Source organism: Embiotoca jacksoni, unplaced genomic scaffold, assembly GCF_022577435.1.
Source record: "Embiotoca jacksoni isolate LCO1_2020_lvr unplaced genomic scaffold, fEmbJac1.0.p SCAF_17, whole genome shotgun sequence".
Classification (NCBI taxonomy): domain Eukaryota; kingdom Metazoa; phylum Chordata; class Actinopteri; family Embiotocidae; genus Embiotoca; species Embiotoca jacksoni.
In genome coordinates this window covers 3,333,375-3,347,079 of record NW_027185307.1, presented here as the reverse complement: position 1 = coordinate 3,347,079, position 13,705 = coordinate 3,333,375, and the positions used below count along the sequence as shown (strand labels likewise).

The following is a 13,705-nucleotide window of genomic DNA, read 5'->3' as shown; positions in this document are numbered from 1 at the left end:
AATTGCACTCAATGAATACACCATCTTCCATCCCCTTCACAACGACGTTACAATGTGCCATTATTACTTGTTGCAACAAACTAGTTTCCAAGGGATGTTTTCTTTTCCAAAACAAACTATATCCATGTATATAAAATGCAAATGCAAAAACCGTGAGTTTTTTTGTTGAAAGAAATCCATTCCAATACTTACGCGTTCTCATAATATCCTTCACAATAGGACTGTTGCTTCCATCTAGTGGTAATCTGAGGTAATGCGGCAGCTCATGGTTCGTAAATAAAAAAAAAAAATTGTATTCTATTTATCTATCATTTCGGAGCAACAGAGATTCTACAAGTTCATCCCAATGACAGACCTTTTCAAGAGAAATTTTACATTTTAATTCCCACTTGTTTTATGGAGCTTTCAGATGAATTGTTCGGGTTTCCTTTGCAGATGGAATTGCTCGGTTGGTGGCAGTCATCAAAATGAGAACCCCTTTTCTGTCAGGTGTGAATGTCCTCCTTCGCCATATCAGTTCTGTTAATTCCATTTCCTTCATTCCACGGTGTTAATCTACAATCATACCATTTTACTTTTCTGTGTCTATACCGTTTAATGTTTAGACCAAGCTGCTCTTTGCTATATTTCTGTTTATCTATTTGTCTGTCTATCTCTATCTAATATGCAGTATATTTATCAGAATGTGGCCACACTGTACAGATACATGTACACCTACTGAGATCATAATGTGTACCAGACCAACTCCAAATGTTTCATCACTTTTGTCCATATACACCTAATTTTCACCCATATCCAGATACAGATCACACGTTCATAGCAGGTGTATAATGTTATAAAGACAAGTGTTATGAATATTCCATTCCAGTGATATATGACTTCCAGACAGAGCTACAGATGTTTAATGTCGTACTCTGATCACAAACTAACAGCCACAACTGTCAACAGTTCTGAAATGTTTATTTACAGTACAGGACATTCATGTACAAATCTGTTTCCATAGCAACAGAGCTAATTGTTTGGACATAAATTTACAGTACAGACCCAGTGGAAGTCTGGAGTGCTTGGCGTACAAGTTGAGAATGATCTGCTTCAGAGAGGACTGAACCCTGAGGAGGTCAGTCTGTGTTCTAATAGGAATATGTGACATGGCTCTTTAAACACTTCTGTTAAATACAAACCTGCGTACCAGAATAAAAAAACAACAACCCAGTAACATCTGCAATATTACACAAAAAAGCCTAAAATAAAACCCTGAAAGATCTAAAATCATCAAATTCTTTCTCTGAGCATGGCACCAAATAGAAAATAAAGGAGAGATACAAACAGGGTTGAGGAAGGAGCTGGTTCATCAGCACAGACGAGGAAAAGGACACAACAGTCATTTGGTTCAAGGAAAGTGAGTCTGTGCTCACCGCTATAAGTACAAACAGTCCCAACTGCAAACCCACCCCTCCAGCCATCAGTACACATGGAGAAATATGATGACTGGTGTCAGGTATGTGCTGTATCCACAAGCATTACACACTGTACAGAGATATCAGCTCTGCCGGTTACATGAGGATGTTTGGACATCATCTGCTCACGGTAGTTATGTTTCTATATTAGTCAGAGATACCTTGTTTTCCAGAATGCAGTTTTTCCCTCTGATCAAAATGTGACAGTTTCATTTCAGCACCCTACTGCTGAGGATGAGGACATATAGATAGTGACATATGAAAAATCAGTGTAGACCTTTTTTTTTTAACTTCTCAGGATTGCAAGCCTTCCCTGTGAGATGGTATGAACCAGATAATACATTTCAAGTTGTACATTAGATCATTTTTATTGAATGTGCAGCTTGTTAGAAATGATCCCTTTTAAACTGTTTGTCTGTCAGTAAGTAATTAGAAATCATCCATTAAGGACTCAGACAGGTACAATTTCCTGTGGTCATAGTTAATTCATCCCCAAAAAATTGTTAGGCTCTTTGTCAAAAATGTTTGTGTTTTTGGAAAACCTTTTTTTCCAATTTTCTAAAAACCTGTATTGGCACATGTCTATAAGCTCCACCACCAGTCAGGCTCTATATTATTACAACAGAACATCAAATATGAACTATGTTCTCTTTCAGAAAACCTCCTCGCTGGATCGAGTGTCTCTTCACCTACTTGCTGTCTGTGAGTTTGTGAGAGTTAAAACTGAAACTGGACCAACTTCTTGATCAACGTGCGTTGCTGCAGAATTCTGTCCTATTTTCTGCTCCTCCGGGTTTCAATCCAAAACCGAACGATACTGCATTCACAAACCCGCTTAACAAGAACGTAACTCAGCAGTCCAGAGACTTCAGGTGGAGCTATATTGTTAATATATAATAATAACAATAGAAGTAAGTAGATATATACTTAGATGCATCATTTTTCTATGTGCAGTTATTTCCATGACAGGATCCTATAATTTGCTGGAGAGCTCTAGAAGAACTATTAAAGGGGCCCGGTGGTCAGATTGTTTTATCAGCTGCTGAGGTCAAATTAACTTTCAGTCTCAATCAATGCTTGAAAATCGATGTGGAAATTTATTAATTGTATTTGACTTGATATTGCACACAACTCAAAGTCTCAAACTGTGAATTCTGTTCATAAAAACACAGATGAATGTCTCCCTGTTGGATCTGTGGGTCTGAAACAGCAGCTGTAGAAAAAAGACTTCACTCTTTAAAACAGCGGCAGTTGAAGTTTAGTGTCAAAGTTGAAAAAGTTGCTTTTGGAAATATGTCAGTGTTGTGTGTGTGTGTGTGTGTGTGTGTGCGTGTGTGTGTGTGTGTGTGTGTGTGTGTGTGTGTGTGTGTGTGTGTGTGTGTGTGTGTGTGTGTGTGTGTCGCGTGTGTGCATGTGTGTGGGTATGTGGTCGTAATGAAATTCAACATAAATTAAGCTATTGTTTCAGGAGGTGTTTAGGAAAGTGGGGGTCAAGCAGGGCTGATGCTTATGGGAGGAATACTGTATGTACTTTTAAAATGCACTTAAAGTCCAGCTACTAAAATAACAAAGATTGACCGTGCAACAGTTTCTGATTATACATTTACACAATAAATGGAGGGGAGTTGGTACATCAGTAGGCTTATTTCTGTTACCGTGACAACACTAACTTCTCCTCTGTCAGACGCTGATGGTGCACGAGGTGGGTGGAGGGTCAGTAGATGAACTCTCCAAGGACCTCCTGCAGGGCACTGAAGGGCTCCTCGAACTTGAAGCGTTTGGAGATGCCTTTCTGCTCGGCAGCCAAAGCCTCCTTCTCAGAGGTGGAGCTGGAGGACTGGCGGCACTGACCCAGGGTGTATGCTGCCATGACGATCAACTCATCCGTCACCGGGCCCTCCACCTCCTCCTCAGCTGTGCTTGTGCTGCTGGGAGGTTCGGTGCTGCTGGTGGAGCTGCTGGTGGAGCTGCTGGTGGAGCTGCTGGTGGAGCTGCTGGTGGAGCTGCTGGTGGAGCTACTGGTGGAGCTACTGGTGGAGCTACTGGTGGAACTACTAGTGGAACTACTGGTGGAGCTACTGGTGGAGCTACTGGCGGAGCTACTGGCGGCGGTGCCTGCATCCTGGTCCTCTGCTGGGAGGATCTCCTGGGTTTCCTGAGGCTCTAAGGCCTGAAGCCAGGCGTGGTTGAGAGACTGCTTGGCTGTGGCTCGATCCCTAAAAAAACAAATATACAGAAACCTCTTGACATCTCTCTCTGTATTTGTTCTGTGTTGTGTCAGTGCCCATCAGCTATTTATATTTAGCTGGTGATATCCAGTAAAACACATGGTTTCAAACTAGTAGAACAATGCTTCATTTAGCACTTTAATTGGACACTGAAGTACTCCAGATGTGAGGTTTCCAAGAAGCCAAGTATCCCAAAACAATAAAGGATAACACCCCAAAGAGGCAAAATGCCAATCCATTTTTATTTTGTTGACAATTTGAAGTTGTGTTGCTTCTGTAGATGAGCGAGGTGATGACTCACTGTGGCTGTTTGCGGAGCAGCATCTGGATGAAGGACAGGGCCGCCTGGTCCAGCTGCTGCAGCTCCTCCTCCGTGTAGCTCACATTGAGCTGGGAGATGTTGAGGAACGTCTCCTGTTTGTCTTCACCCAGGAATGGAGAGATTCCCGTCAGCATCACGTAGGCCAACACACCGATACTCCTGAACACATGACACAGAGGAGAAGTCAGACAGGTGAGGGCAAGACGATGCACAAACAGGAATAAGATCCATAACGCATAAAAGACATGGAAGGTTTGAGTCAGATCAACTGCAACATGTAAATTATTCCACAGATACGTGACATGTAAAGACTATTATTATTGGTACTAAAACAGAAATAATATCCACATTTTGATTGAAGTACTAAGTTCGTTCTTTGTCTGCATTATCATTGATGGTCAGTGAAAGCTTTTCTGTAGAGCTACTAGAAGATTTGTTGTTGTTTACTTGACGTGATGCCTGATGAAGGTGTTGTACTCACTCGTTAAAAGAACATCTAGTCAAATGTACAGAGCCCCAAAAAGTTCACGAACAGAGTGAAAACGGAAATGGATTGACTCTATTCACACACTCAGGAAGAGAAACTTCAACGCTAACACTCAGCTGACGTACGAGAAACTCGCATATCAGTAAAAAACAGAAGGGAAAATCTGTCATATGAACACCAAGTTTTATTTATATTTCCAACGACAACTGAAGGTTGTCGTTTTAGGTGATTATATTTCTAATTAAGTGAAACTTTGTGTATAAAAACAGGGTTCATGCAGTGTTGATCAAATTTCAACGGGAAACAAGCCGGGACAATCAGGTCGACAATTATTTATTACTGAACATTTATTTCTTGACATTTATGTCTATATTTATTCAGTATGTCTTGGTTTTATTTAACAATGATCCCTAAAAATATAATCAATCATTTACCATGACACAGATAGCAGCACAAAACTGGTGGATAGATTCATTATTTCAAAAATGACCTGATGCTGCTATCAGTTTCAATATAACCATGAAAAAAAAAAAAAGTTATATCACTGTCCTTAAACAGGCAAGAACATTTTTTCAAGACATTTGTCAATAAAACTTTAAACTTTTATAAAACTTTTTGTGGTGAAACTGAATTCAGTTTCCTGGATGTTGATAGAGAAAAGACATCAAATCTGTGTTGGTCAGTCAAACGAGTGTCATTACTGGTAAATCCAGTAGGGGGCACCAAAGTTGGAGACTCCACAAATTGTACGCATTATGCTTCAAGATGGGAAGAAAACTGAGCACAACTTCAGAGAGACGTCTGGTTCAAAGTGTGATGTAAAAGTTGATACAGGAAATTGTGATGCTTTTAACAAGAAATACCTTAGGATGAACACTGGCTCAGTAAAAGGAGCGTTCATTTGAACAAACAGCTTTTTCTGCTTGGTGGATTCAAATGTGAAACTCATTTTAAACTCAATCGAGTATCAGTCATGTAGTCATGAATAATTTGCTGCTTGTTGTTTTACAGTATTTCATTGCATCATCACTGTAAATTAGTTGTGCTGTTTGTGCTACTTGTGCCTCGTGTACAAAAAAGTATCTTTTTCTGGAGTTCTCTGTTTGGTGCTGTGGATTATATAAAGACAGATAACGCCAACCAAGCTGCAGCTATAAATGCCAAGGATTGTGTATTTCATGCAGTGCATTTGTCCTAATAAAAATAAAAATAAAACAATCAAGAAAACAGACATAACAAACCCACACCACTGCAAAAAGAAAGGCCCAGTGCCCAGGAGGTTGATGATGTTCACTATTAAGTTGAACTCGAGACAAAATAAGCCTCACAATTTGTAGTTGCAAACATTTCTTACCACATATCTGTTGCTGTGCTTATGGGCTCATAATTCAGAATCTCTGGAGCTGTAAAAGTGAACAGAAACATGTCAGTCATCATTCAGCATCAAATCAGAGGCAAAAATTCTTACAGGGTGATAGAAGGTTGACTCACCAACATACTCCGGGGTTCCCATAATCTCTCGGAGTTCCTGGTGGCTGCTGACCATCCTGGACAGACCGAAGTCCACAATCTTTATGTCCCCCAGAGGAGAGCTGCTAGTCAGCAGGATGTTCTGAGGCTGACAGGGAAAACACATGTTAGTCACACACCCACATCTGTCTGATCGGTGCCAGCTGATCTTCTCTCCTTCATGTACACTGCAGAGATTACATTACATTACATTTCATTTAGCTGACGCTTTTATCCAAAGCGACTTACAATAAGTGCATTTCAACCATGAGGGTACAAATTCAGAACAACAAGAATCAAGAAAATACAATTTCTTCAAGAAAGCCAAACTACAAAGTTCTATCAGTAAGTGTAATTTTAAGTGCTACTAAAGTTCTACTGTTCAAGGTAAAGTCGGAAGAGGTGTGTTTTTAGTTTGCGGCGGAAGATGTTCAGAGTTTCTGCTGTCCTGATGTCGTTGGGGAGCTCATTCTACCATTTAGGAGCCAGGACAGCAAACAGTCGTGATTTTGTAGAGTGTTTAGCTCGCAGTGAGGGAGCGACAAGCCGATTGGTAGAAGCAGAGCGGAGGGAGCGGGCTGGGATGTAGGGTTAGACCATGTCTGTTCGCAGCATGGTACGCAAGTACCAATGTCTTGAAACGGATGCGGGCAGCTACTGTTAACCAGTGAAGGGAGCGGAGTAGTGGGAGTGTATTTCGGGAGGTTAAAAACCAGTCGAGCTGCGGCATTCTGGATGAGCTGCAGAGGTCGGATGGCGCTAACAGGTAGACCTGTCAGGAGGGAGTTACAGTAGTCCAGATGTGAGATGACCAGAACCTGGACCAGAACCTGGACCAGAGCCTGGACCAGAACCTGGACCAGAACCTGCGCCACCTTCTGAGTGAAAAGAGGACGTATTCTCTTGATGCTGTGCAGCGTGTATCTACAGGAACATGTTGTTGCAGTGATGTTGGCAGTAAGAGAGAGTTGACTGTTGAGTGTCTCCGAGGTTCCTAGCAGTCAGGGTCGGGGATAACACAGAGTTGTCCAAGGTAGTAGTCAGGTCGTGGGTGGGAGAGTCTTTCCCCGGAAGGAAGAGCAGTTCAGTCTTGTGGAGGTTAATTTTCAGGTGGTGTGAGGACATCCACTGAGAGATGTCAGTCAGACAGGCAGAGATTCATGCCGCTACCTGTTTCAGATCTGGAAAAGAGAGGATCAGTTGGGTGTCATCAGCATAGCTGTGGTAGGAAAAGACATGCGAGGGAACGACAGAGCCGAGAGAGTTGGTGTACAGAGAGAAGAGGAGGGGACCCAGGACGGAGCCTTGAGGGACACCAGTAGTGAGAGGACAAGGTTCAGACACAGATCCTCTCCAAGTTACCCGGTAGGTGAGGTCGTTGAGGTAGGATGAGAACAGGGAGAGAGCAGAGCCTGAGACACCGAGGTCCTGAAGGAGGAAAGAAGGATCTGGTGGTTCACTGTGTCAAATGCAGCAGAAGGTCTAGAAGGATCAGGACAGAGGACAGAGAGGCTGCTCTAGCAGTGTGAAGCTGCTCAGAGACAGCAAGGAGGACCGTCTCTGTGGAGGTGTCTGTTGAAACCAGACTGGTGGTCAAGAAGGTTATTATGGTGGAGATAGGAGGAGAGTTGGTTAAAGATAGCTCGCTCCAGAGTTTTGGAAAGAAAGGGAAGAAGAGAGACGGGTCTGTAGTTGTTTACATTAGCCGGGTCGAAGATGGGTTTCTTCAGGAGAGGGTTCACTCTTGCATCCTTCAGAGTTCGGAGATTGTAGTCAATGTATCAGAGTCATTATAGAAACAGTGAAAAAACACACTGTGCCAAATTAACAAGGGTTGAAAGGAACTGGACACATTAGACACTGGTCTCCTTGTGTCTGTCTGGCCACTGTGTGTTGTTTCAGCGTTAGTTCATGGACGAAGAAGGGTTCAGAGTTGATTCAGAGTGGAGAGGAATTTAGAGGAACTTAAGAAATAAAGAGGCGGCCACTGAAGATAAAAATATAATAATGTGGTTAAATCAGGGCTCTATCAGAGATGCACTTGTCAAAAGTAAATATGATATCCATACATTATCTAGACCCCGATGGGGGGGCTAGAGCCTCTCCCAGCTCACTTTGGGTGAAGGCAGGGTACAACCAGTCCAACACAGGGCCGACACAGAGACAGACAGAAACAAAAACAAAAACCATCCATGCTCTCATTCATATTCAAGGACAATTCTTCAGAATCAGCAGTTAACCTGACATGCATGTGTTTGGACGGTGGGAGGAAGCCAGAGTACCCAGAGAGAACCCACGCAGGCACCAGGAGAACATGCAAACTACACAACACAAGGTTCAAACCCAGAACCCTCCTGCTGTGAGGCGACAGTGTGAACCACTGTGCCACCCTGAATAAGATATATATACATCAATAAAATATGTTTTCTCACTTTCCCCTGATAGCAAGTAGCTGTGCAAGAGTTTGTGTTTCTGTTTGACAACAGTCATCTGTTTCTGGCTCCGACATTAGTAAAAATAATCTCTTCCAGAAATATTGTCTGTGTTATTGTGGATCATTCCCAGAACTCACTTTAAACAAGCTTCACATTGGCTGATGCATAGAAGTCAACAGTTTTCACCAGAGTAACACCTGGGACGCACTGCCAGCAGGGTGTGTGTGTGTGTGTGTGTGTGTGTGTGTGTGTGTGTGTGTGTGTGGCAGCTACCTCACTGCACAGCTGCAGCTCACTCGTGTGTATGTGTTTGTGTGTCTCCTGCAGCATTGCTACTGCCAGCCCTAAGTTTCGTTAGTTTACAGACATGCTATAATGACTGACTGCATTGCTTTGATTAAACAGTGTACATGTGGTCACAGATATTTTCCCTTGATTTGATTTGTTTTTTTAAACTGTGTGCACCACAAACTAAACTACAATCACCTGCATTGTATCTTGCATACATGTTCTTAAATATTGTGATTTTATTCAATTGGAATATATTTTATTGATTGATTTATTATATTTGATATTGTAACACCAGGGACACACTGCCAGCAGGGTGTGTGTGTGTGTGTGTGTGTGTGTGTGTGTGTGTGTGTGTGTGTGTGTGTGTGTGTGGCAGCTATCTCACTGCACAGCCATTTATATTATATATTGTCAGTCTTTTTGTAATTTAGGCAGCTGACCTTTTAAAACTTGTTGAAATGTTGCTGTAAAATAAATGTTAAATGAAGCAGATTTATTTCTGGTCTCAAATCTATGCCGAGCCTCATTTTTATGACTAGTTGATGTTTACAATTTCTATGATGACATGTTTTTCAGTTTGAAAAGCTGATGACCAAATGTATCACAGAGTGGTTTGTTCAAACAGTTGAGGAAGGAGTAAGCAAAAGAAAAGTCGGATTTCCATCTGCCTGGAATGACATCAGTACAGCTACTTCATCTGTAGCCTTACCCGACCACACAGACACAGACGACCGATGAGTCTGTCAGGTTTTAACTGTCACTTCCCAAAAATGAAATGTGAAAATGTTTCTCCAGAGAATATTCAGGTTTTATCTGAACTGACTGGTTCAGTTTTGGAGCTCATTAGGGGAAAAGAGTGGAAATGAATTGACGATACAAGACATGCAAAATTGGGTGGTAGCGGAGAATCGTGTGTGTGTGTGTGTGTGTGTGTGTGTGTGTGTGTGTGTGTGTCCACTGACCTTCAGGTCGAGGTGGACCACATTGTTCTGGTGAAGGAAGGTGACTCCCTCCAGGATCTGTCTCATCAGCCTCTTGACGTCTTCCTCGCTGAAGGCCTCGTCCTCCGACACACACTGGTGGAAGATCTCTCCTCCGGCCGCACTGCAAACAGACATGCATCAGACGACAATGCAAACATGTTCACTTGTTCCTTTTGTAATTCTCCAGTGAAAGAACATCACGTATATCAGTCATTTATTATTTCTTCTGCTTAATCTGTGCAAAGTCAGGAGGCCTGCAGCTGAGACACCAGTGTCATCTGTAATTCAGAGTATTTGTTTGGACTGTGGGCGGAAACCAGAGCAAACATAGGAAACCCAAACTACAGGCTGCGTTCCCCGTTTGTTCTCCATCCTCACCAAAATGAGCAGCGTCGCCCTGCGTCGGGCTGAGTCCCAACAGGCTCAGCAGAAATAATCCACTCTGTGGCCTCACTGTGTGAATGTCTGTGTTCTGACTTGCTGGAGGAGGTGGCAGAAATAGCAAAGCACCTCCAAATATAGCCAACTAATTATGAGCTTCCGTTGAATGAGGCCATTTGTGCTGTTGACAGATCACTTTCCCTCCACCTCCACGTGAGAAAACAGGGTTGCGATCAAAACAAACTTTGTCAACCAATCAGAAATACAGACCTCTTTCGACTGCCTTTAATTTCCTCTGACCTGAGATAAACTCTGATGGATAAACTCAGTTAGAAACTCAAGAAGAAGGAAAGCGAGGGCAGTCAGGAATAGACAAGGCATCCCCTCAGGGTGTTGGTGAATTAGGCTTTATCTCAGAGGAAGGAGAAGAAGAAGAAGGAGGAGGAGGAGGAGGAGGAGGAGGAGGAGGAGAAGGAGGAGGAGAAGAAGGAGGAGAAGGAAGGAGTGACTGATGTTTTCAAGGTGAGATGAAAAGGCATTTACCAACTGAAGAATAAAGAACATAATAAAGAATAAAACTGGTTTTCGCAGTTTCATCCCAACTAAAATTGCAACTGTTGCAAGTAACTCATCATCTTTTTCCCCATTCACGTTTTAAATTAAAAAGCCAGCAGTTAAAACTTAAGTAAAGAGAGGCGTTGCTGCGGAGATGTTACACCTTGTGTTAACAATGTTTGTGAAGGACTGCATATTACTCAGAAATACAGACCGGTGACTAATGAAAGAAAAACACAACAACGTGTCTGAGGAGGATGCTGCCAGAACAGCATCAGTGCACCTTGGCATTGATTCTAGGTCTCTGTTTTCCTGCGTACGCCACACATGCCAACTTGTCAAGGATACACTGAAAGGTGACACATTTAACCATGTCACTTGTTCCACATCTCTGAAGACCGGTGGTTTTTGCAATCTTCTTCTTTCCGCCCTGTAAAGATGAGTTTATGCACTCCAACCCCTCACTATATTAAAACTCTGTGATTGTTGATAGACTGTTCCAGCTGTCAGTCTGGTGATGGTGCCCATTGACATTCACAGTCACCCGAGTCACCACTCTTCTGTTTTTAATTATATATTGCACTCATGCACGGGCGTCACCAAACGTGCAACTATCAACCACAATTTCTGACCTCGATTACTTCACCATGGATCTAAATGCTGGTGTCACTTTACTCACTGTTTCTACTCAGACACGAGTCACTTCCTGCCAGTCCTACCCCAACAATGAACTCTCCTTCAAAGTCACTTTGATCTTTTCCTCTTAAGGTCTGGATTCAAAATCAGAGATAATTGATTCAGAAATGATTTTTGGGGTATTGTATGCCTATATTTGATTGTGACAGTGGAAGTAGAAAAGAAATAGCAGCGACGGTCTTGCCAACTGGGAACTGAAACAGTGACTTGCTTCTCTGGGCACATATATTGATGTAGTGTGCACCCTTAGCACTCAGCTAGTGGATCAGACAGTTGCTTCATTGTATCATGCAGTGCACCTGTGTGGAATTCATTTTGTTTTTGATGTGTGTCAAAGGAGCATTTTTCCCAAAAAGATTTCAGCTCACATTAGTACCAAATGCAGAATACACTGATGCACAACATGAGTGGAGAAACACATCAGACCCATATGTGCTGCAGCATCGACACTTCAGTTTTAAAATTGTTTTAAAATCTTCATTAAGTGGAAAACAGTCAATGAGCAACTGGTTTCCGTAGCAACAATCATGCTATGCTTGGGACACACATGAGAACAGGAGACACTGCTCAGTAACTACTGTGTTTGGGTGGTAGACGACCCCATAGATTGTGTTCTGGTACCAAAATAAAAACGTGGACGACATCCAGCAGTTTGCACTGCTTATAAGCAGCAACATTTGTGTTGAAAAGGCCCCCCCAAAAAACCTCTGGAGATTCTAAAAAAAGGCATGTAGAACTGTCGAGGGAAATGGAAATGAGTCAGTCAACTTAGTAAAATGAAGTCAACTTCAGGTCAATCTTGGGTGACAAACAGGTAACGTCATCGGTTGCTGATGTCAGTCCCAAACTAAAATGTTAATGAGACTGCTGGCACGGACTGGACCACAGACTTAACATTAGAACCTTCATATCACACAGAAATTGTAACAAGTCAAACATGTATCCAGCCTTGCATGCATGCAGAAAGCACATGCATGACATAGAAGCTGGAGCTGCCAGAGGAAACTCCACACAGAAACGCCCCTGTTAGATGTGATGGTGAGTTTCCACTGGAACTGAGATCAGATTTATTTAAAACGGCTTTATTTCTCAGTATTTCATGATTGTAAAAGTAAAAAACCACAATAAACTTGAATACTTTGTTGCTGTGAGGATTTTGTGCTAAACTCTGAGCACATGTGCTGCAGGTTAAAAGGAGAGGATGTACCCGATTATTTTTTTTTCAGATTTTAAGTTCCTTTGAAACTGTGACACGTTAATGAGTCCACAAGTGTCACTATTTATTCATATATTTATTGTAGTCTCTTAGTTGTGGCTGACAATGATTAATGTGTGTCTGCAATGACTTTATAGCAAAGATGAGTGGTTTTACCTATCCTTACACAGATAAACAAACACACACACACACACACTTTTATGCCATAAGGAGGGCATTGTTGTGCATAGACCCAGAAAACACATTAAAGAGGAATGTGAATGTAGTGAGGACCATAAACCAGTGAGCATGAGAAGAGGAGAATTATGATGAATAATTAGGTCAGCTGATGGTTTGTAGGTGTGAAGTGATTGGCTGCTAATCTGTGTCACCATTGCACACACTCTCTCTCTCTCACACACACACACACACACACACACACACACACACACACACACACACACACACACACACACACACACACACCTGCCCATATGACGGCTTTCTGCACCTGCATTAAACAGTTGGAATGAAAGTTGATGCCTCAGTGGATCAGACTGAAATCAACCCAGTGTGACACTCAGAAAACAACAACAACAACAACAACAACAACAACCTAATGTGCCCGGTCTGCTTTGAATGGTCCGATACACACAGTTACTACTTGACTGATTAGAGTAGAGTCATGTCTGTGTAATTCAGCCTTTTATGTGGGCAATTTACCTCTCATATGATACAAAGTTAGTAGTGTGTGAGGAAAAAAGGAACACACATTAAAAACTTCTCCAGCCAATGGAAGATGAAGCTAACTCATCTATGTTCTAGTGTGTCATCCTCTCTTAAAGAACTTCTTCTCTGCATTATTCCATCTTCACAGATTCTTCAACTGTCACCTGGACCGGTGAGTACTGCAGTGTTCACATCAGAGAACACAGCAGATAATTATGTGTCAATCAGGTTTAAAGACCTGTTGGCTTTGGGAGTTGTCCATTTCAATTTTGGGCTGTCATTCAAAATTGAAACTTGAAAAATTGAAAACTCAAAATTGAAACTGTAATTTTTGTTTAATAATTTGAACTGTACAAGCTGCAGACAGTTCCAGTTTGTTTGCCTTTTAGCATTACTTCATAAGGGTTGTGCTCAAATCAACAACAAAGTTGACTGAA

General features: G+C 42.1%; 1 protein-coding gene across 1 annotated transcript in view; it reads right to left on the bottom strand.

Annotated features, from left to right (window-relative positions):
* Positions 1-943: 943 nt before the first annotated feature.
* stk17a (serine/threonine kinase 17a) overlaps positions 944-13,705 on the bottom strand; it is a 42,407-nt gene continuing 29,645 nt past the window's right edge. The window contains exons 3-7 of the mRNA XM_069151259.1: positions 9,692-9,833; positions 5,986-6,112; positions 5,849-5,897; positions 3,987-4,166; positions 944-3,673 (exon numbers count right to left, since the gene is read on the bottom strand). Coding sequence (XP_069007360.1) covers positions 3,172-3,673; positions 3,987-4,166; positions 5,849-5,897; positions 5,986-6,112; positions 9,692-9,833 — 1,000 coding nt within the window. The 3' untranslated portion in view covers positions 944-3,171. The remainder of the gene's footprint in view (positions 3,674-3,986; positions 4,167-5,848; positions 5,898-5,985; positions 6,113-9,691; positions 9,834-13,705) is intronic.